Source organism: Choloepus didactylus, chromosome 15 (genome assembly GCF_015220235.1).
Source record: "Choloepus didactylus isolate mChoDid1 chromosome 15, mChoDid1.pri, whole genome shotgun sequence".
NCBI lineage: Eukaryota > Metazoa > Chordata > Mammalia > Pilosa > Megalonychidae > Choloepus > Choloepus didactylus.
The window spans coordinates 8940986-8963768 of NC_051321.1; the positions used below are offsets into that span (position 1 = coordinate 8940986).

The following is a 22783-nucleotide window of genomic DNA, read 5'->3' on the forward strand; positions in this document are numbered from 1 at the left end:
CCAAGATATATTGTTTGATGAACAATAAAAAACAGGCTACAAAACTAGATTGAGTATGACGCCATTCTGTCTCGGCACAGGAAACCGTTTGGAAGGACACACACCAAAATACTGACAGCCATTTTCGTTGTACACTGGGGCTGAAAATTTTTTTCTTCTTTGTGGGTCATCATACTTTCTAAATTTTCTTCAATGAACATATCTTGTCTTGGTGGTAAAAAAAAGATGTTAAGAAAAATAACCAGTGATGTTTCTTCAAAGAAAGAGATGGGGGGAGGCACACACGAAAGGCTCAGACAAGGACAATGGCCACAAAGTCACCACTTCAGAGACGAGCTCTGCAGCTGGACACGCCAGCACCCAGACGAAGGCTTCCCACAGGCCCTCAAGACTACATCTCACTGCTTAGTGGTCCCTTGGACAATTCTTCATCACCTTGAACCACAGATACCTTTGGGGGGAAAAAGAACTCACAAAGGCTAAGAAATGCCTTCTCAATCTGTGCAAAAGCACCTTCTCCCTCTTTGCTCTAAACTTAAAACAGTCAACATGTAGCCGCCAGGGTCTCCAAGGGGTCTACCTCTGCAAAGCCTCCCACCCGGCCTCTCCCAGGCGAGGGCCCATGCAGAACTTTGATCAAAAAGCATCTAGGGACAGAGTACTCTAATGTCCTAAAAAAAATTATTAAAAGAAAGGAAGGAAGAAATAAAGAGAAAAAGAGACAGGAAGGGGGAAGGGGAGAGAAGGACACCCTGTGCACACCTCATGCCGCCTTTAGGCATCCTTCTCCACTTGATTCTGTAAGTTAGAGAACCGAAGCATCATCCAAAGCAGCCGGAAATGACTCTCCCCAGAGCCGACTTACCCTCTGCCCAGTGATATGAGTACAGGGTTTTCCAGCTCCATGAGCACCTGGAAAGCTTTATTCATGTTTTGATAGGAAAAGTCGTCGACCGCATCTGCAATTACGACACAGTTGGGGTTGGACGTGTCGATCTCATCAAATTCTGAGCGGATCCCTGGAAAGAGAAAGCGTGCAATCAAGGTCCAGGGGGGCACGGCCTCCCTCCACCTCCCACCAGGGATGCCAGCTGTCTGTCATGTCTGTCCTGCCCTCCCAGCTTTCGGCTCCTTTCTCTTCTGACCCTCCCAGCTCTTTCTGACCCTCACAACTACCATAAGACGTGGGCAAGGAAGGGGTGCTCTCCCCATTTTACGGATGAAGGAATTCCTGCATCTGCAGTCAGAAGGTTTGTTAGGAAAGAGATGGCTCCATACAGAGAACCCTCACCCCAAAGCTGGCACTGGTCCCGGGAGCTCCCTGAGCTCCACACCACAGCCAAGAAATCCACGGCTTTGCAAGTAAGAAGGGAAATTTGCCTGGAGGACACAGATTCCCAGCTGTAGGAAGAAACAAGGCTGTGTGCAACCCTTAGAGGGTCGGCATTGAAACCCCAAAGTGTAAGAAGCCAATATGAGGTCATATTTCAGGCAATCCCACTGGAGACGAGCAGCAGGAACATATACGAGACCTAAAACGTAGCAGCAGATCCCCAATCCTGCCAGGCCAGTTTCACCAGCCCCTCAGGAAAGTTCTTCCTCCTCCTCATCTGCCTCCGCTCTTAAACTGAAATATGGCACATTGCAAGAATAAAATCATCAGCCCCTAGGAAGAAACGTGCTTGCACCTTTCTTGGCATGTGTAGACCTTTCTGGATTAAAAAATGGAAGTAACCACAATGAAATACCCCTTTACACCCACCAGAATGGCTGCAATTAAAAAGACGGACACCACCAAGTGCTGGAGAGGATGTGGAGATAGGAGAGCAAAACAATACAGAAACTTTGGGGAAAAGTACGGCAGTTTCTTATAAATTGAGCATATACCTACTCTACAACCCAACAATTCCACTACTAGGTGTTTACCCAAAAGAACTGGTCAGGAATGTTCCCAGCAGATGTATTCATGACAACCTAAAACTGGAAACAACCAGGTGTCCATCAACAAGGGACTGGCTAAGCAAACTGTGGTGCATCCATGCAATGGGACAAACCACCGCTACGTGCTGTAACACGGACGGGTCTCAGAAGCATTCTGCAGGGCGAGAGAAGCCTCACACGGAAGACTCTATAGTGTATGAACCTATTCATATGAAATTTGAGAACAGGTAAAACTGACTTATAAAGGAAAAAGTCAAAATGTCTGCCTCGAAGGGCATGGGGGTGGGGACTGGCTGGGAAGGGCATGAGGGAATTTTTGGGGTGACGATGATGATCTATATCATAAGAGGGTGTTGGGGTATGTGGGTGCATACGTTTGTCAAAACTCAGCAAAAGTACACTTGAGATGTATACATTTCACTGTATGTAAATTATACATCAAAAGAAAAACTGTAAACAAAACACTGAATGCTAATTAATGCTACGCTCAATTTTTTAGGGGAAGTGTTCCAACATTTGCAATTTACTCTGAAATGCATCAAAATACAAGATGGATGGAGGGATGGACAGATACGTAATAAAGAAAATAGAGTGAAAGTTCACAATTTAAATCTAGGTGATACATAAAAGATTTCCAAGATAAAAGTCTTTCAATTTTGCAGTCTGCTTGAAAATTTTCATAATTAAAACTTGGAGGGGGGACTCCATCAATTATAACACTTAGAAAAAATCTGAAGTCTGAAAACACATGTCCATTTATTTAAAATTCAGACACGGATTACCGCTGGGAAGAGCGACTGTCTTCCCAGAGCCCTGGCAAACCCTTAGTATCTGCTAGTTTGACTCACCCACTCGCCACCTCCAAGGCAAAGGCTGAACTTTCTCTCCTCCCAGCTTGGCCCAGACCCCACCCTCCTGCCTGGGGACTTTTTTTCTGACTCTTTCTTTCTTTTAGGACTGAGTTCTAAGGACACTGGTGGGGATGCTGGGATACTGAGGACGTATTTTGAGAAACATGATTTCTAAAGGCTGGGCTCATCACCCACAACTGGCACCAGGACCCCGAACTCACCCTCGGGCTTCCCCAGGAGCCCCTTCCCCTCTGACAGCCCCCCCTCCTGCCTGCAGTGGGGGCTGAGGGAGCCCATTCGCCTGTGCTGGGGGTTTGTAAAATGAAAACCTTCAAGTGCAGAGGACAGAGGAAGAAGGCTCAGTGGGATGACAGAGAAAGTTTCCTGAATTCTGAAGCGTTGCGAATATCTACTCCTTTTAAATATTCAGAAGGCACCAGGTAATACTGTTCATTCTGCTCTGTTCCAGAAAAACTCTCCACAAGGGTCAAAGGAGGCTCTTTTCTTGCATTCAGACTAAAATCAAGGATGCAAACTTTGTTCCGACAGTCATTTACACGCCGCTCCAGAGAGCCGGGGTGGTTTTTCACAAACGTAATTCAAGGCTATGAGTATCAGGCATTAGGAAGCTTAGACCTCCATCTATTTCCTATCTCTCCCACTCCCTCTCTCACTCATTCTAGAATACTCTCTCGCGCTCTTTGAGTTTCTGGCAACAAGAGCTAGAATTCTCCCCCATGACAATTCCCCACCCCCTTGGTCCCATCCTAGATCAAGGAGAGCAGCTCAGGCTCTCCTGCAACACACCTGCTGGCGGGAGGCCGAGAGGGCGTGGCCGGGTCCAGACATGCCCCAGCCACCCGCCGAAGCCCCGGAGTTTTCTGCCCCCACAGGCCCATGAGTGTCTGTCCAAGTGGCCCCAGTGAGAGAGGAGCCCCCCACCCAGGGAAGGGGCGCCTGCACCTCTGCGTGATCCCAGGGCGGGCAGCTTACCGTCGTGGACGAGCAGGTGTGGCCGCAGGCCTCGTTCCCTCAGGAGCTGGCAGGTGGCCGGCGCAGGGGCGGTCACCTCACCCTCGGAGATATCGAAGCCGAGCCGCCGAAGCAGCCCCACCAGCACCCCCCGGGACTTCTGAGACTCGTTGGTGCAGAATCTCACCTTCAGCTGGGACTGCTTCAGCCTGTGAGGGAAAGGAGCGGGCCGAGGGCCTCGTCAGCAGGGCAGGTGGGAGCGTGTGCCTCCCGGGAAGGGAGTGAGAGACGCTTCTCGGAGGGCACCTGGTAAACCCAGAATGGGCGAGGCCAGTGTGGGTGGCTGAGGTGGGCGTTGGCCAACCCCCAGGTGTGTTCAGGCTGGGACCGAGCTGCAGCAGACCCTTTCCCAGGGGACGCCACAGCCCTCCTCCCCAGCCTCACTGCCCTCACACACCTGGGGCTCCCTGAGGTTCCTCTCCCAGCCTTCTCTGCCCCTGCCTCTCCCTCTACCTGGAACGCCACTGTCTAACCAGCCTCTGAGTTCCACTCGGCACCTCCCTCCTCCATGCCCCGTCAGCCAGGCTAGACATTCACCTCTGAATGGCCATAGCAATTTCGCTGTAATTCTCCACAATAATTAACGTTTCCCCTTTGCGTCTGAGCTGCTTCTGTCTCTGCCTTATTAACTGTGCATTCACGGTTCCTAAGACGTACAGGGGCAGAGGGCACCAAACAGGGTTGCCTTCTCATCGCTGCCCATGAGAAAGGCCTGCCAGGCAAAGCCGTCAGGTGCACGGACACAAACATTTGCTGAATGACCAATGGACAAAAAATCTAAACGACGGCTGGTGATAGGAACCGGACCCTTCCTTTACGGCTACACCAACTGCTTCCCCAAGGGTGTCCCTGAGTCTGCAGGCCCCTCAGAGGCCCCAACAGAAACAGGAACCACCTTCCATGGTGAAACCGCACATTCCACCTTACAGCAAACCTCCAGACCCTCCAAGCACTCAGGTGACAGATGAAACTTGGGAAGAAATCTGTACATCGACTGACAATGGCAGGAAGGCAGGCTGGGGCACTGAAGACGTCTTCTTCAATAGCCCAGGTGATCCGTTCCTTTATTATTTGTCTTTCCTAATCAGAGCCTTATGAATTATCAATTACACCTAGTGGTTAATTGCCCTTCATAAAGATAGCTTTTTTTATTTTTAACTTAGGCAGTTAATATATTGTAACTAATAACATCCCTCTGTATATTAGGGATAGATCTTCATCCACTGGCGTCCGGAATGTGTGATTCACACCCAAGTTAATGGAGCAGTTGAGTGAAGAAATGCAAGGGGTCCTGGGGGACTAATTACGGCTAATGAATGATGATATGACCTTCCCAGAGCAGTGAGCAATCCCTGTGACGGGGAGATGACAGAGCCTAGCATCTGTTATTCCAAACACAACTTCAGATGTGAATGAAGAAGGGGACAAACAAGAGAACTCACCTTGGGATACTGAAGCCACCAGTCTCCCTGGAAATACCAAGTACTCAGAAAATCAAAGTTCTCTTTTTGGCGACAGACTTTGATCCTGAAAAATGTGGTGCAAAATGCTCGGGGAAGTCCCTTTCCCTTCGGGTCCTGTGCATCCTCGCCATCCCACTCCACCCGCTTCGATGCTCCGTACCAAAACTTTCAGCCCTCTCGAGAAGAGATCCAGGTTGTCCTTCATTTTGTTCTAATTTCTGAGAATAAATCTTATGAATAAAACATTATGTTGAGTCTCGACACTGGGCCAAGTACTGTGTGGTCGCCCATGTCCAGAAGCTGACTTCACCTCACTCCCTGGGGCAGAACCCCGTGGGCTGGCTGTCGGTTACACCCTCCCCAGTGCCAAGGGCCTGGTGTGCAAGCAGCGCTTGCTCACTAAGTGCATGCAACTGAGTACACACCAGAGGCGAGAGCCATCATCCACATGCAACAGACAGAAACTGGGGGCTCCCAGAGAGACACGGCCGAGACCACATGGCTGGTCAGCAGCAAAGCATACAGGCTCTCAACCCTCCGCAGGAAGGCGTGTGCAGCCCTCAGCCCAGCAAGCAGGAGCACCCGGTGCTTTCCGAGGGCCCCCAAAGGGAAACACTGGTCCCCAGGTGAGGCTCCAGCAGCCCCGGGAACCCAAGCCCCAGGTCTGCTTCAGGGCATCTGCTGGAAGGTAAGGGAAGCTCTAAAGGCGTTGTGTTCATGGGGGCGGGGGCGGGCAGCACCTGTGAGTGCACCCCAGGACGGAGGTGTGAGGCGAGGGCCCCAGCTTGAAGGTGGGCCCTGACTGGCCCATGTCCTTGGTGTTTCTTGACTCGGCCTACAACTAGACATCACAGATTGGGCCTGGGGAAGCCTGAGACACAAGCACCCCAGAATGCCAGGCAAGCCAGAGCCCCCCCAAGGGGAGTAAAGAGCCCCCCAAGGAGCAAGACTGAGGGATTTCGGCATCAGGGTGGCCCCAGCTCCAGAAGGGGCTGTGTTTACCCACCGCCTCCACCCAAGAACCCCAGGGAAGTGTCCTTCTGAGCCCTCGGCCACGCCTCAGCACCTCCCCTGGGGCCCCCCGGGCTGGGTGCAGGTGGGGGTACACCCCTGCTTCTGCGACCACACCAGTTCTTTGAACTGACCTTTACCTCATCCCAGCAGACCGGGACGAGCCTCTGAGTGACAAGCCGCCCGGTGCAATTACCGTGCATCAGAGGAGCCGGTCCCTTACAAATCACCTCGGACTCTACACATCTGCTGGCTGTCGGCAGCTGCCAGGCGCGCTCACCCGGAAATAATGAAAACCCGCTCATTACGGCTCCAGAGCAGGTAAAACGTTAGGACAATTATGGGGCATCCTGAGCGACCTTGCAGAGGGCACGGAAGCCGGGAGAGCTGGGGCTCCTCCCCCAAGGGGCCTGGAGGAAACACAGGTGAAGGACCCAGAAACCCCCCACCAGGTGGGCCCCAGCTCCGTCCTCCCTGCCTGCACACCCTCGTCCTCCACCCGTCCCCCACCCCGGCCCAGCCCTCTGGAATTGTCATCCCTTAGGACACAAGGCCCCCTCCTCACCACGAGTCTTTGCCGTCACCCTCCCCACGAGTCATCCTTCAAGGAGGGTTCGTCTGTCCCTTCCTCCAGGAAGCCCCCCGGGCCCTGCCCCACTCCAGGCAGAGCCCACCCCTCCCACAGCTCAGCTTTCTCAGCCCTTAGGGCTGCTCCCTGCATCAGACCACCTCCCTTCGGCCTCCTCCCCAGCACCTGGGCTCCTGGAGGGCTCAGCCTCACTCGGCATCCCCCCATCCCCGCATTCCTTCCCTGTGCAGGGGGTGGGGGCCCAGGTGCTGAATGAGCAGCTGGGCCCAGGGAGCATCTGGGAGCAGACCCTCCCCACACCTCCATGCTGGCCAGCCCACGTCCCGGTGCAGAGCCTTGGTGAACATGAGCATCACCTGGGTGCCTCCCAGGTTGGGATGTGGGGCTTGTGCTTGTGGGTGACTGCCACCCAGGGTCACAGAGACAAGAGAGGGGCCCACTGGGTACTCACGGGGGCTGCAGGGACCAGGAGCAGTGCCACAAAGGGCCTGGAACAGCACTGCACAGGCCCAAGGCACTGTCTGCTCCACAAGCTTGGACCACGGAAGGGGCAACTCAGAGCAAGCAGCTCCCAGGGGTCCGAGCCTGGCTGGGAGCCAATGTCCCTTTCCTATGCTAACTTCACCCAGATGCTCTCTTGAATTCTCCAAAACATACGTGGCAGGGAAGCCAACCAGTATGGAGGCTTTACTGTTAGATGCACCTAACCAATCCAAATTTCAGATCTGAAAGCCCACTTGGTGATGAACAAAATTGTCTGCACCACCAAGTACTCAGTACCAAATACTTGTTCAGACCAGCCCACTTGGTGAAGAATGAAATCACCCTGTACCACCAAGTACTACGTACAGAGTACTAAGTACCAAGTACTCATGCAGGCCCACTTGGTGATGAACAAAATTGTCCTGCACCACCGAGTACTCAGTACCGAGTACTCATCCAGGGTGGCCCACTTGAAGAATGAAATCACCCTGTACCACCGAGTACTATGTACAGAGTACTCAGTACCAAGTACTCATTCAGGCCCACTTGGTGATAAACGAAACTGTCCTGTACCACTGAGTACTGGGTACTGCTCCCACAGCCTTGGTAAGACCCTTGTGCCTAGTCAGTGCTTTCAAATTCTGGAAGAAACCCCAAGCTCCTGCTAATCCCACCAGGAGGCAGCAGTGTTTCTCCAGCGTCCAACTCGAATCCATCCTGGGCAAGGGCTCTAGAGGATTGCAGAGGACAAAGGCTGGGGAAGCTGGATCAGCCCAGACATTCAGCTGGGGGGATGGCTTGTGCCCGAGGACCCCCAGCACCGTGGAGGCTGGAGTGAGCGGCTCCTCCATGCAGGCTGCACTCTCCTGCTAAGGGACCAGGGGGAAAAAGGTGCCCTGCAGGCACCTCAGAGTCCGGTGGCTGAGAGCTGGTGCCAGCACTGCCGCTAAGGGCTGCAGGGCCTCAGGCAAGCCATTTCTTCTCTCTGTGGCTCAGTTTCCTCATCTGTAAAATGGGGATAATGGTGGCACTTCCCTGTTACAGTGAGGGTCAAACGCGACCTGGAATGAGCTGAGTGCAGCCCGGCGCACGGTGCCTGCTCACAGAGGCCAGCTGAGGTCTGTCAGGGCCCAGGGGTCAGGCTCACACCCCACCCGGCCCGCCCTGAGCTCTCAAAGCAGGGGCCCTCGCCCGCCTCACCTGGCATGTGTGAGAATGCCGACCACCCCGGTTCCAAGCAGTGGCAGCAACAGAGAGGCCCACGTTGGCTGCTGGGATCCCCTGTCATCCCTGTCCCTATCATCCGGGGTCTGCTCTTCCCATCTCCTCGGGACCCCCGCCCCAGCCCTGCTCCCACCAACCGGACATCTGTTCTGCCCATCTCAAGCCTCCAAGGAGCAGGGGACTTGAAGGGGGGGCATGTGGGGAGGGCTGGCAGCCCAGGCAGTCAGGGACTCCAAATCCCACCATCCCCACCCAGGAGGAGAGACCCTTCAGGATGGTGGTGGGGAGAGGAAGCCCAGCCTCGAGTGGAAGGGGTCTGCGGGTGGGAGGGTGAGGCTGCAGGCCACCTGGGCCAAATTCTGAGGTGACAGAGGGACGGACAAGCCCGCAGCACCACACAGAAGGCTGCTGCGTTCCTTCACCCGCTCATCCTCAGGCTTCAGAGAGCCGTGGAGGCCCCCAGGGCCTACCCGGGCGGAATTTCGGTCTCCCACAGGAACCAGGAGCTCTCTCCCGGATGAGGCAGGAGAAATTCCCATCAGGAGGAAAGGGGGGTGCAGACTGGGAGGGGGGTTTCCCATCACCCAGCTTTCTGCCCCCCTAACTTCTCCAACCTGCTTCCACCTCCTGGGGCCACACCTCGGGCCCCAGGGTGGAACCTCCCTGTTACTATCTGTCTTAGTTTCCTGGGGGTCCAAAACAAAGTCTTAAGGCAACAGAAATGTCCCCTCTCGCGGTTCCAGAGGCCAGAAGTCCATGTTAAGGTGTCGGCAGGGAGCGCTTCCGGCTTCCCTGAAGAGTGCAAGAGAGAAGTCTTCCTTGCCTCTTCTTAGCTTTGGGTGCAATCCCTGGCACTCTCCACTCTGTGTGTCTTCTTACAAAGACAAGGTCACTGGATCAAGGCCCCACCCTAATCCAGTATGATCTCAGATAACTAGCCAAATTCCAGCTGTAACAGCCCTATTTCTCAGAAAGGTCCCCTTCTGCGGTACTGGGGGTTAGGACATCAACAGATGTTTCTGGGGGACACAATTCAATCCACAACGATACTGAAATGGGAACGAGTGGCACTTATAAAAAAACTCCATGCCTCGGCTTCCTCGGAGAGGGAAAAGGACATTGCAACGCCTCAGGTTGTTGGGAAATGGAATGCACGCTGTGGTGGCTGGCTCCCTGCAGCCCTCGAGGAACGTGAGTCCCTGGTGCCCCGGATGGCATGCAGATGCCTGGGTAATGGTTCCACAGCACTGCAAGCTGCTCTCTGATGCTGAGATCTTTGGTTGCCTCCATTTTAGAAAGCAGTGAGGATTGAAAATGCTCCTTTGGAGACCTGGAGGTCAAACGGGGGCCCCACAAGTGGAGCAGCACTGCTTTAAATCGACAGTGGAAAAATGCAGTCATCTGTGTCTATCAAGGGACACCCATGCTGCTTTGGGGGTGGATTGAGCCCAGCTCCCTGTGAGCCCCGACCCGCATCAGTGAGCCACCCCCAGTTGGAGAGAGGCATCTGCGCCTGTGGGAACGGGATCTGGCCTCCCTGCTGGGCTCCTACATGCGTGCCTGATGGCGTCCAGGGCCGGTCTCTCACTGTCTGAGCCTCTGCCTTGACATGGGCAACACCCTCCAGGGCTGGCTGAAGGGAGGGAAGTACGGGCTGGGCGCTGGCATCACCACCACACTGTGAGTGGCAAAAGCACAGGTGATGCCCTTTGCCAGTCACTCGGGCTGGACCTGCTGCCCCTCTCTCCTCCCCCCACCAATCACCAGGGTAGACTTTCTGCCAGGCCAAAGGCCGGCTGCTTGCCTGCCCCACGGGTCCTTCCTGGTTCTCCCGCTGACATGCTGCTGGACAGCAACGCACATCTGCACATCTAGTGTCGTCAGGGTCCAAGGTTTGGACGGAGAGGAGGGAGCAGATCAGGGAGAGCAGTGACGCACTTCACCTGGCCCTGGCTGGGCCTGTTGGACCAGGCCAGCTGGCAGTGACCTCACCTCCCCAGCAGAACATCGATCTGGAGTGTTCCCAAGTGTACCATCTCTGGCCTGCCTGCGCCACTGGGCTCAGATCCAAGCAGGGGACATGCAGAGCCCATAGAGACTGATCGAAGTGTTAACTAATAAAAACAATGCAGAATCACATGCCAGGAACCTGGAAGCCAGAGGAGGCCTTGGAGAGCAGTCATTTCAGAGAGAGGGAGACTAAGGTCCAGAGGGAAACCAGGTGCCTACGGCCATGGGAGGGGGGTGTCACAGCAGAGGATCCAGAGCCTGGAGAGGATGCGGTCTGGCATTCCAGGGGGCAGGGGGCACTGGGCTCAGGAAGCAGGCACGCCCACGGCACCTCTGCCCCCTCCTCACAGTGTGACCCGGGGCAAGTCACCTCACACTCTCCAGCTTCAGTCTCCCCCTCTGTAAGATGGGGCACTCAGAGTCACTACCTTGTGGGGTTGTCAAGAGAATGACATAACATATGGGAAGCACCTGACCCATCACAAATAATAAACCACAGCAACAGCGGGGACCATGTCAACCACACTCGACAACCCCGAGGGCTGGGGGTGCTGGGACCCTCAAGGTGGGGCCAGCTGATGGGAAGCCAGACACCCAGTGGATCAGGGACGGGAGTTAAGTGGTGTCCCCAGAAAGAATCCTTTAATTTTGCCCTGATGAAAAGATATACACAGGTAGAAAATACAACACCTCCCAGGGCCAAATCGAGTGATTTTTATTTTGAATGTACACCAAGTTTAACAACTAAAAGACTTCTTAGATGCAAAGTAACCACCTCCTCAATTTTATCCTGTCCTTCAAGCAGCAACACGCTCTTTTAGCTACTAGACAAGGAATAAGTAGAATGTTGGTTTAAGAGAAAATGCCTCACTGACAGCGCACACCCTGTGATGCAGGTGTTACCTATTACAGGTGGGACATCAGGGCACGCAGGTGCTCAGAGCCTTGCTCCAGGCCACACGGCCACTCCAGGGCAGAGCTGGGGTTCAAAACCCCAGGCTCCCCCTCGCCAGAGCCAAGAGCACCTTTTATTTTAGGTGATGGGACAGAGCTCTCGGGACAGGTAAGAGGCGCCCCTGGCCCTGGCTCGACCTCTCTGAGCAAGTCTGGTCACCTGTGAGTCACCTCGGTTTCCTCCTCTACAAACCGGACAACCACCATGCCTGCCCCCACATCACCACCAAGGCTTCACCAAGGTGACTTCTCCATACACCCATCCCTGGGGTGCTGGAGGGGGGGATCCCATGAGGAACCTGGGCCACCCCACGCCCAGCCAGCCGAGGGCTTCCGGCCAGAGGCAGCACCTGTGGGCAAGCTGCTCACTCCGCCCTAGAGCCCCCACCCTGGCTGCCCTGGATCTTCATGGGTGACCCCAGCCCAACAAAGCCGAGGTCGGGAAAGGAAACCTGATTTCACCACGGCTTCCGCACCTCACCTGTGGGCGCTCCGCCTCCTTCCCCACGGTTCAGGTTCGCGATTCTGTCATTACTCTGATAGACAGGTTTATTGTTTTCATCCTTTAATTTCTGAACAAAAATGGGATTCTATACACATTGCACCACCATTTTTTTCACTCAGTGTATGCAATACCCACGACATATAAACTAACATGGATACGTTAACAGAGCTACCTTGTTCCCTCCGACAGCTGGATGACATGTGACGGTGGATAAACCATGAAGCCCTCTCGCATCCCCTCCCGGTGGACATGCAGGCTGTTTCCAGACACACAGGTAAACTCATTAACACATAAGCATATAAATGCAATTGTGTTGTGCTATCCACTGCCCCAGCCTTCCATTTTTTTATTTCCCCAAACTTTTATCATTTCACTGATTGACTTCGTAATAAATTTAAAGATTTGAATGTGGAAAATACACACCATTCAATCCCTGCCCTTTTATCTGTTTTCAATGTTCTGAAGTTCTCTTCCAGGTTCCATCTGGGGGATAAAAGCCAGCTCTGAGGCTACATAGGAGTCTGAAAACCCTGACGTGGCCACAAGTGACCCCTGAATGAACAAACACGTTCCTCAAGCATGTGGGGCTTCCCAGGCCCAGGAGTGTGGGGGCAAGGGCAGGCGAGAGGGTGATGGGGCACCCATGGGACAGGACTGGATCAGCAAAGGGAGGGAGCTGCATCTGAAAGTCCCCTGTGCATTTGGGGAGATAACGAGGAAAAGGTCTAGAAGGGTCCACAACAGTCACCCTGGGGAAGGGTCTGGGATGGGACGGGTGACGGGGGACTTGCTCGTTTTACTCCGTGTACTCATGGGGGTGGGAATGTTTACAAGAAGGAAATCACCTATCACTCACAAGACTTAACAGAGAGATATTAGGAAAAACAGAAAAGAGAGGGCCCACCCCACCACCTGTCTGAAGCCACTGCAGTAAAAGGAACCACAAGTGACAGGACAGTCTCAGCAAACGACCCGTGTCCAAGGTCCACAAGGAGTTAGGACAGCTCCTGCAGACTTAAACAAACTCAAACTGCCCTCGGCCCAGAGCCTGGAGGGCCCCTCTTCGGCAGGTGCGGGTGGAAGGAGGCACGTGAGGCTCCTGGCTGGGACCCAGCAGCTGCTGTGGCTACTGCTATCTCTCTCCTCCTGGGACCCATGTCCCGGGCAGGCTGTTGCCTGGGCGGCCGAGCCCCGGGGACTGGGCGACGTTCGCTGTGGCCACCAGCCTTCCACGAGGCCTCCCCGACGGCTCCTCGCTGCGGCAGGCCTGCTTTGGAGGGAGCCTGCGCTTCACCAGGATCCAGGATCCCAGGGGCCATGGCGCCCACTGGGTTGGAGGGTTGTAGCCCGGCCGGCAGCATAACATAGGGTCACAGGACAAGGCCGTCGGGACAGCCCAGGGTGGCGATTGCTTTATGAGGTCGCCCCGGCCAGGCCGAGCACTTCCTTCCGCCGGTCCCCAAAAGGCCGGGGGCGGGGCCACAGCAGATGTGTTTTAGTGGCCCCGCGACAGGACGTAGTAAATGCCCGGCTGCCTTTCACATGCAGATGTCGCCAGGCCATCGGGCAGGGGCCCCTGCAGCCCCCGCTGTGCCTGGCCCAGCTCCTGAATGGCTCCCCTCGGGGGGACCCAATCCGCCCATGAATGGGCTCCAATAAACGGGCTGTTGTGGGGCCCCTGCCCCATTCCAGATGGCCCTGTGGCCACACCGCCCACCAGGCCTGGAGTGGCGAGTGGGCTCCACAGGCCACCACTGTCCCCAGCAGCTGCCCGAGGGAGCAGGGCGGCCTGGGGACCTGGGAGGGGCGGGATGGAATTAGCACGGTGCCTCGCCCGGGGTGCTCTCAGCGGCTTGCCCACCCCCAGGATCTGCGAGATCTGGGCCCCCACCCTGGCCAGGCTGGCCTTCTCCTCTGATCTACTCCCCTTCCTGTGTGTGCCTGGGGCTGCCTGTTGCCCCTAGGGCCTCAGCGACGCAGGCCAGGCCTGCCACCAGCTGCGCTCACTGCCCTCTGCCCCAGAGCCAAGAACAGCGAGGGTGGAGGACAGGAGGCACTTGATCCATATTTGTTGAGTGGATGAATGAATGAATGAATGAAGGCATCGGAGAAAATGGGGGCTATGGAGTCAGGCGGACCTGGGTATGAATCCTGGCTTGGCCACTTTCTGGACCCTCTTGCTGGGCCTTGGCCCCCTCACCTTTAAAGGGGACAATCCCCCCACCTTAGGAACTGGGGATGCAGATGACATGGGCAATGGCACCTGCCCGGCACACAACAGCCACCCCCCACCCCTGCCAAGGAATGTTGATTATTATTATTGTGGTTGATATTACTCTAAAAAGCAGAGTTTATACTCTCCATGTGCTTTGTGCACCAAAGGGGTGGGAACCTTTCAGAGAATCTCAGGACACCTGGAACCAAAGAAAATCTAGGAAGAAAAGTGTTGGCCAGTAAGTCATGTCCCCACCACCCCAACCCACCCTCAGGTTTAGAGGACACAAGAGATGCTGCTCAGGCACCCACAATGTGGGGGAGCGTCCCCCAGAGCCCCATCCCCCAGCACAGCCCCGGGCATCCCCCAGCACAGCCCCGGGAACTTCCCGTGAGCTCTGGGCAACTTCAGAGGGAGCGAGCAAATCAAGAGCTCAGAGCGTCACACATCTGTGCAGGGCACCCACGAGGCCAGGGCACGAGGACAGGATCACCCCGAGGGGGCTGTGGGCCACCTCCTCCAAGGGCCTTCTGCTCTCAGGCCAGGCCTGGGTCAAGGGGCCTTGTCCCTGAAGAGCAGACGGAGGAGATGCGGAGAGAAAGGGAAAGTCGGCCAATAGCCAGAGGGCCCGTGGTGGGCCCTGTAAGCTGCTCAGGGGCCGTGGCTACAAGCAGGGCTCACTCCGTGGAAACCCCACTGAGAAGTCTGTGTAACAAGTAGGTGAGGGGCTGAGGTCACTCGAGCAGGCCCTGGAGGACTGGGCGGGGGTGAGCGGACTTTGTCCTGTGGCACTGGGAGCTCAGGGGGCTTCAGAGCAAGCAGGCCAGCAGTTCCCCAGGCTCCTAAGAAGCACAACACCACCACCTCCCAGGATAATGGGTACGGTGTCCCCTCACCCAGAATAATCCCATATACTATCTAGAAGGGAACTTTCCTGGGGAAAAGAAACAGGCCTCTCTGGGTGACACAACTGGCTGTGCTGTGTTTTAGGATTGTTATTAAATCAGTTAGATTTATACAGCATGGCTGATACCGGAGACACCGGCTAGATAAATTTGCCAGACTTAGAGCAAATCAAAACTAAACCCTTCCTTGGGACCAGTTACAAGACACCAGTGTAGAAACCACAGCAGTTAACCCGACATCCCCTTTTAGTGCCAGACCCTGGAACCTCTGCATGTTTACTGGATAGTTCCGTGCCAGGCTGGGAACATCTACTCAGGTGTACAGAAGCTCCTGAACTTGACCAAAGGATTCCAAGGACATGTCTGGCACAGCAGCTAGGAGCACGGCCCCTGGAATCGGGCAGATCTGAGTTCAAATAGGGCCCATGCCAGACCCCCTCCAAGACATGGGCAAGCCCTCACCCCCTCTAGGATGTTGTTGCTTCAGCTGATAAACAGGGATGATGGCGGTACCCACCCTTCTTGGACAGTGGGGGATTAGATGAGAACGAGCGGCAAGGAGGAGGCGCTGAGTAAATGCCCAGCACGTGGAACGTGCGCAGAGGGGGGTGGGGGGCGTCTTGCCGCTGCCTGTGCACGCCTGAGAGGCGTGTGCCCCAGTCCTAAGGAAACGTCCTCAATGGGAAACGAAGCAGCTCAGAAGCAGCACCCGTCTCTTCCAAGGCCAAGGCTGAGATCCATTCCATGCTCCTTAGCAGAAGGTGGACTCTGAGGACCTGTCCATACCTGACCGACTTTACTTCTCAGGTTTTTTAAAGGCAAAAGTGACTCTGCTAAAATGAAAAGGACTGACGTGTTGGTGAGGACACGGAGCACCTGGGACTCTCATATACTGCTGGCCGGGGTGTAAACTGGTACAGCCACCTTGGAAAGGGACTTGGCAGCCGCTACTAAAGCTGAATACATTCCTACCTTACGACCCAGCAATTCCATCCCTAGGTACGTACCCAACAGAAAAGTGTCCATGTGCCCACCAAAGGCACGTTCTAGGATGTCCATAGCAGCCCCATGCCTGATATCCAAAACTGGGCAGCTGCATCCCATCAACAGGAGAACGGATACGTCATGGTATTCGCCCAGCGGAATACTACACAAGAATAAACAATCTACAGCTACATGCCACAAATACAGATAAATCTCTCAAACAATGTTGAGTGCTAGACACAAGACATAAAGGGGAACATCCTGTAAGATTCTATTTATTTTTATAAAGCTCAAAAGCAGGCAACACTAAACTAGGGTGCTTAGAAGTGAGCCCCTCCTTGAATGCCCCTCTCCATCCCTGGCTACTCAAGTCAGACCCTGGCAGATTTCCTTTATCCCATCTTCTCCCTGGCCCCTCAAATAGCCACTATATCAGCAGGTGCCAATGGCCCCATTTTGAAGACCTCTGCACTGCCACCTCCTAGTCCAAGCCCCTCACGTCGCCCCGGAGCACAGAGACAGGCTCCTAACCAGTCACCGTTTCCTTTCTTGCTCCTGCCTCATGCACCTGCCAGTCCCTTCTGCACTTCACAGCCAGAGAGAGCTGCACATAATATTAATTTAATATTTCTGAATAGGAAATACATGCACATGGTTCAAAATTTTTTTAAAAAGAATGTTTCTCCCACTCCTGCCTCCAAACACGCAATTCTTCCCTCTTGCTTGTACCCCAGCTCTTCACACAGGTGGCCCCTCCTGGCTCATCTGTGCCCTTCCAGTTTCCTTTCCTCTTCCTTTTTTATTGCACTCCCCATTCTTTTTACTCTGCTCTACTTTTCTCCATAACAAATGTCACAATCTGACATAATACCTATTGCTTGTTTGTCGGTTTTTTTAAAATGTTTCCTCCCTTGAGAAGGTAAGCGTCTCAGTTTGCCCGGCTGTTACGACAAGTGCCACACAACAGTTTTGCTTAAACAATGGGAATTTGTTGGCTCTGGGTTTGGAGGCTAGGTCCAAAATCAAGATCTCAGCAAGGCTAATGTGTCTGAATATAAACCACGGGCTATAATTAATAGTACAATTACAGCAGTATCTTTCATCAGTTGTAACATAAGCACCACACGAATGCCAGGTGTTAATAATGGGGATCGGGGGAGTGTGTGGGAACTCTGCATTTGCATGATTCTGCTGTAAACCTACAATTTCTCTAATAAAAAAATAAAAACATCATCAAGGCTTTGCTTCCCCCTGGAGTCGGGCCATTCTAGAACTGGCTTGCTTCAATCCTTGGGGTTCCTTGGCTTTTATCTCTGGCTCCTGTCACACTGCCAGGTCCTGTCATTCTCCTGGCTTCTGTGACTTCCCTGTTCTCTCTATAACACCCCAATCATGCAGATGAAGGCCCATCCTGCTTCCGGAGGGCACCCCTTAACTAAACATGACATCTTCCAAAGGTCCTTTTTACAAGGGTTCACACCCACAGGGACACGGGTTAACATTAAGAGCACGTGTTTGTTCGGGTACACGATTCAACCCACCACAATGAGCTCGGAGAGGGCAGGGACTTCTCATTCAGTGCTACATCCTTGGCACCTCAAACAGCATGCTGGATGTGGTGGGTCCTCATGAACCACTTATTCAATACATAAAGCAATCACCACCTGTCTGCTGGGCTCTTCACCAACAGTCTGGATTGAAATCCCAGCTCTGCTACTTACCAGATGTGACCCTGGACAAAGCACTGAACCTCTATAGGCCTCTGCTGGACTAAATGGCCCCTTAAAGACCCCTAGGACTCTACAAATCTAGGGGGACACATCCAAGGGTGAAAATGAGCTAAGGAACCTGAAGTCCATGACTCTCACCCAGAATAGCACTGATATTAGAGCCCTAAATGGTACTTTTTTAAAAATTACCTAATTACTTTTAAAAACATTTTTCCAAACAGTCCCGCTCCCTCCCTCCAGTTTCTTTATGCAAACACGAGTAGGATCAATACATGCTCGCATTTCTGCCTTTGCTACACAAAAGACAGCACACTTGCTGTCTTCACTAATAATATGGCTGTTAGGAATTGAATTATGTACCCCAGAAAAACATGTTCTTAATCTTAATCCATGCATGTGGGTGTGAACTCATTGTAAATAGGACCTTTTGAAGATTTTATTTTTAGCTAAGGTGTGGTCAATTGAAGCAGGTAGAGTCTTAATCCAGATTACTAGAGTCCTTTATCAGCAAAATGAAATTCAGACATAGACAGGGAAAGTCGCAGGAAGAGCAGGAAGCTGGAATTCAACAGAACCCAGAAGAGAAAAGAAAAGAGGCTGCCATGTGCATTGCCGTGTGATGGAAAAGCCAAGGACCAAGGATCTCCAGCAGCCAGCCCCAGAATGCCGGTCTTTAGGAAGGAAACATCTCCTCGCTGACGCCTCAGTTTTGGACTTCATCTAGCCTCAAAATTCTGAGCCAATCAATTCCCATTGTTTAGGCCAACTCACTGCATATTTGTTTTAGCAGTTAGGAAACTAAGACAACGTCTTAGTTTCCACATCACTACCTAGAGGGCTTGCTCATTTCTCTTTACACTGCATGGTATTCCACTGTGTAGACAGATGTACTATAATAGCCCCCCACTACTGGATATTTGGGTTCTTCCTGTCTTTTGTCATTTCAAAAGCCACAAATGACCTCGTACTTTCAGCATCTCACCTGTATGAGGCGTAGCTGTAGGATAAATTCCCAGAAGTGGAACTGTTGATGGCTAATGCCACATTTATCTTCCACAAGCAATGTGTGAGAGGGCCTGTTTCCCCAAACTGTTGCTAAGAGAAAATATTATCAAACTTTTAGATTTACGGCAATCTGAAAGATGAAAAATGGCATCGAGGTGTCGTTTTAATTTGCATTTCTCTTATTTTTGTAAATCTGTGTATCTTTCACAATGCTTAAAGGTAATCTGATTTTCCTTTCTTGTGAACTGTTTATATCTTTTGTCCATTTCTCTACTGGGCTATTGATATTTTTATTGTTGCTGATTTCTAGATTTTGAAGTATAGTTGTAAAGACCTTCTCTGATTCCAAGATTTCAAATGAAATCTCCCAGGTTTTCATTTGGTACTTAAGTGGTTTCGCTTTTTACATTTCAATTTCTTTATAACATAAATCACATGAAACTCTTGTTTAAAACCTTCAGAGACTTCCCGCTGCACTCAGGATAAAATCCAGACTCCTCTCCATGATCCTCGAATCCCTGCCTGGTGTGGCTACTCTCCCCCCACTTACTCCCTGGCCCTAGGAGGCTCTTCAGCTCTTTGAATCTGCCAAGCTCTCCCTCACGGCCTTTGCAGGTGCTGTTCCCTTACCTGGAACGTACTTCCTCTACTCTGGGACGGCTCCTTTTACCCTCCGGTCTAGTCCAAACATCTCCCCAGAGCTGTCCCTGACCCCTCTCTAGCAAAAACCACTCTTGCCCCCATCACACTCTCTCTCAGCACTTTTCTCCTTCATGCCACTTACCCTTCCTGGTGCATTCCTTCCTGCCCAGGTTTACTGCCCATCCCCCATCTGTGAGCTCATAAGGGCTTGTCTCTCTGTCCTCCTGCCACCATGACAGCTCCTCCAAATTGCCCACTTCATCCCAAACCTAAGCCCAGAGCCCTGTACTCCAATCCCACAGATGTCTCCCACATGGTGTCAGAGCTAACCTGTGTCAGAGCTAGCCCAAAGCCAAAGCTGAATGCCCAGATGGGGGTACTCCTGGCTCTGTCTCTCCTCACAGGCCTTCTCCTGGAGGCCACGCCTCTCTTTCCCACTTTCCCAGCCTCCCAAACACCCCTGCGTTACTATACAGAACAATCTGGGCCCCTGTTCTCCCAGCAGCTCTGGTACAGATAAGTGGGGTGGGGTCTCTGAGCAGGACCAAGAAGCCCATTTAACTGCCATCTACACATAGGTAAACTAAGCCCCAGTGAGGTCCAGCCAACAAGCCAGGGTCCCCCGGCTGGTGACTCTGGGAGGCCAGGTTCTGTGCCATGAGGCTTCCCCAACTGCTGATCAACATCAGGAAGCGCTAGCTGGCCAAGCCAACAGGGACTGCAAAACCCTAGGTCCAGTGGCACCAGCTGTGGTCCTGGGAGGCTCCTCCTAGTGCTGCCCAAAACAACTGCCGGTCAATAGAAATATCATGTGAGCTACATATGTCATCTCAAATTTTCTAGTAGGCATATTAACAAAAGTAAAAAGAAACGGGTGAATCTAATTTTAATGTATTTTACTTATTGTACATATACACATATTATCATCTCAACACACAACCAACAGAAAAGAATATTAACGAGTTATTTGGCATTCTTTCTGCCCTGTATTTTACACTCACAGCACGTATCAGTTCGGACTAGCCACACTGCACGAGCTAGATAAGACCCGCAGCGAGCGGTTAGCGGGTGGGACAACGCAGCTCTAGCCCCGTCCCTGGCGCGACCCCCACTCTCGCCCCCCGGGGCTGCAGCGCGGGTCTCGGGGCGCCACCTCCCAGCTCGCCGGGTCTGGGGTGAGGGGGCGGGGCCAGAGCGGCAGCCCCGCCCCCTTCCGGCCGGAGGACCCGGCTGAGCGCAGAACCTAGCGGCCGACGGATCCGCGGCCCACTCACCTCGCCACAGCCTCCACGGAGCCGGCGATGGGCACGCCGCCGTCCGCGCCGCTGTCGTACAGCACGCCCGAGATGTCGAGCAGTACCCCGCGCACGCCGGCCAGCCGCTGAGTCCACGCGGCCATCGCGCCCCGCCGCCTGCCTCGGACTGCCCTTCCCGACAGGCGTCCGGGAACCGCTGGCGCACGCGCGGCGCACGGGTGCCTGGGAAATGTAGTCCCCAGGCCGGAGTCACGGGCCCTTGAAAACGCGTTCTTTGAAAGCAGAGCTTTCTCCGCAGGAAATCTGCGGACTACTGCAGGAAAAGCAAAACAATACACTGGGAAATAGTCAACCTCCCCCTAAGTCAGAGCAAGGCAAATTGAAGTAACAAGGAGGCCCCTACCTGTAAAAGGAACAGGAAGTAAAAAGAGCAGGCAGTACCAGCGCTGGGGACCTTAACCTTTGGAAAGAGAGTGTGACAGTCCCCAAAGCTATGGAAATAGTCGAACCCTTTGACCGGACACTCTTGGGTCTGGGCACTGAAGTTAAGGAAGCTGCTCCAAAGACAGTGCCTGCAGGATAAGCTGTAATGCCAAGGAAAGCTGGAAGAAAAGCATTGTTCAGGGAATGGGATTGGTCAAGAAAGTATAGCATGGCTACTGAATGAAATATGATGTCATCAAGAGTGAAAACAGCTTAAAAATGGGAAAAACTCATTTTGTAGCCGTTCTATGGAAAGGTAGAATGCAAAATTGTGTTGACCAACAGCCCCACAAAAATGAGGTTGAATAGGGACAGGGCTGGGAATTAAATGGAACTCTTGCAATGTGTTAGACCAGTGAGATTTGGGGATGAATTTTTAAATTCCATTTGATTTTATATTACTTTTGCAATAAATAAAAATTAATAGAAAAGGGGAGGAGCTTTCTTAACTGTTTCTCTGACCCTTTTAAATAGTTAAATTGAGATTGGAGAAAATGTGACTTTTCCTGGCCTAACTTAGCTTTGAGGTCTGAAAAGAAGAGGAACATAGTGTGTGGGTTACTTCATTTCAGGCTCTTGATTCACAGATAGGATGAAGAATTCATCAGAACGTTAGAACTTTAAACCCAGTTATAATGAATTGTTCATATCTGTTGATAAGATTTCTGAGGGTGCTGTTGATTATAGAGGAGAAATATGAAATGTAGTTCTTGTTCTTTGGGGGTTTACAGTATGGCCTGGGGAGAAAAGAACATTATACCTTATACTGGCCAGGGTTCTTACCTGCAGACAAGAGAAACCACTCCCACTCTTTGGATTTGTTCACACAGGGCATTAAGTTGCTTTCAAGGGGGTCAAAGAAACCAAGCTTGGGTTCTGTGCAGCTAGGAGAAATGCCCAGTGGCACTATTCCCTTGGAGCCACTGCCCCCACTACTTGGCTTCTAGGATGGCAGGGACCTCGTAGTACAGTCCTCAACACAGCTGCCCCAGAAGAAACAAACACACCCATGTGTGGCTACTGTCTCACTTTCACCGTGTCTGGCTTGGTGGAACCTAGTCCAACCCACAAGAGAGAATGGGAAATGCAGTTTTTAGTTTTCCAGACTCTGTGGACAGGAGCTGAGTAAGTCAGTCTGTAGAATCTGCCCCATGATCCACACATGTAGAGTGAGCCTCTTCCCAATGATGGGGGCCCTAGGGATGCTGTTCGCGTTTGCTAAAGCTGCCATTATGCAAAATGCCAGAAATGGATTGGCTTTTATAAAGGGGATATTAGGTTACAAGTTTACAGTTCCATGGCCAAAGAAGGCACCAACAAGAGGATACCTTCATTGAAGAAAGGCTGATGGTGTCTGGAACATCTCTGTCAGCTGTAAAGGCATGTGGCTGGCATCTGCTGGTCCTTTGCTCCCAGGTTCTGGTTTCAAAATGGCTTCTCCAAAATGTCTGTGGGTTTCTGTCTCTCTTAGCTTCTCTCTCTCAGCTCCTGTGCATCTTT

At 52.7% G+C, this 22783-nt stretch overlaps 1 protein-coding gene across 2 annotated transcripts in view; it reads right to left on the reverse strand.

The window, feature by feature from the left end:
* Positions 1-20985, reverse strand: part of LOC119510135 (phospholysine phosphohistidine inorganic pyrophosphate phosphatase) — a 137948-nt gene extending 116963 nt beyond the window's left edge. For both annotated transcript variants that reach the window (XM_037804266.1, XM_037804267.1), the window contains exons 1-3: positions 20819-20985; positions 3786-3973; positions 866-1019 (exon numbers count right to left, since the gene is read on the reverse strand). In XM_037804266.1, the coding sequence (XP_037660194.1) occupies positions 866-1019; positions 3786-3973; positions 20819-20943 (467 nt within the window). In that variant the 5' untranslated portion in view covers positions 20944-20985. The remainder of the gene's footprint in view (positions 1-865; positions 1020-3785; positions 3974-20818) is intronic.
* Between the last annotated feature and the right edge of the window lie 1798 nt (positions 20986-22783).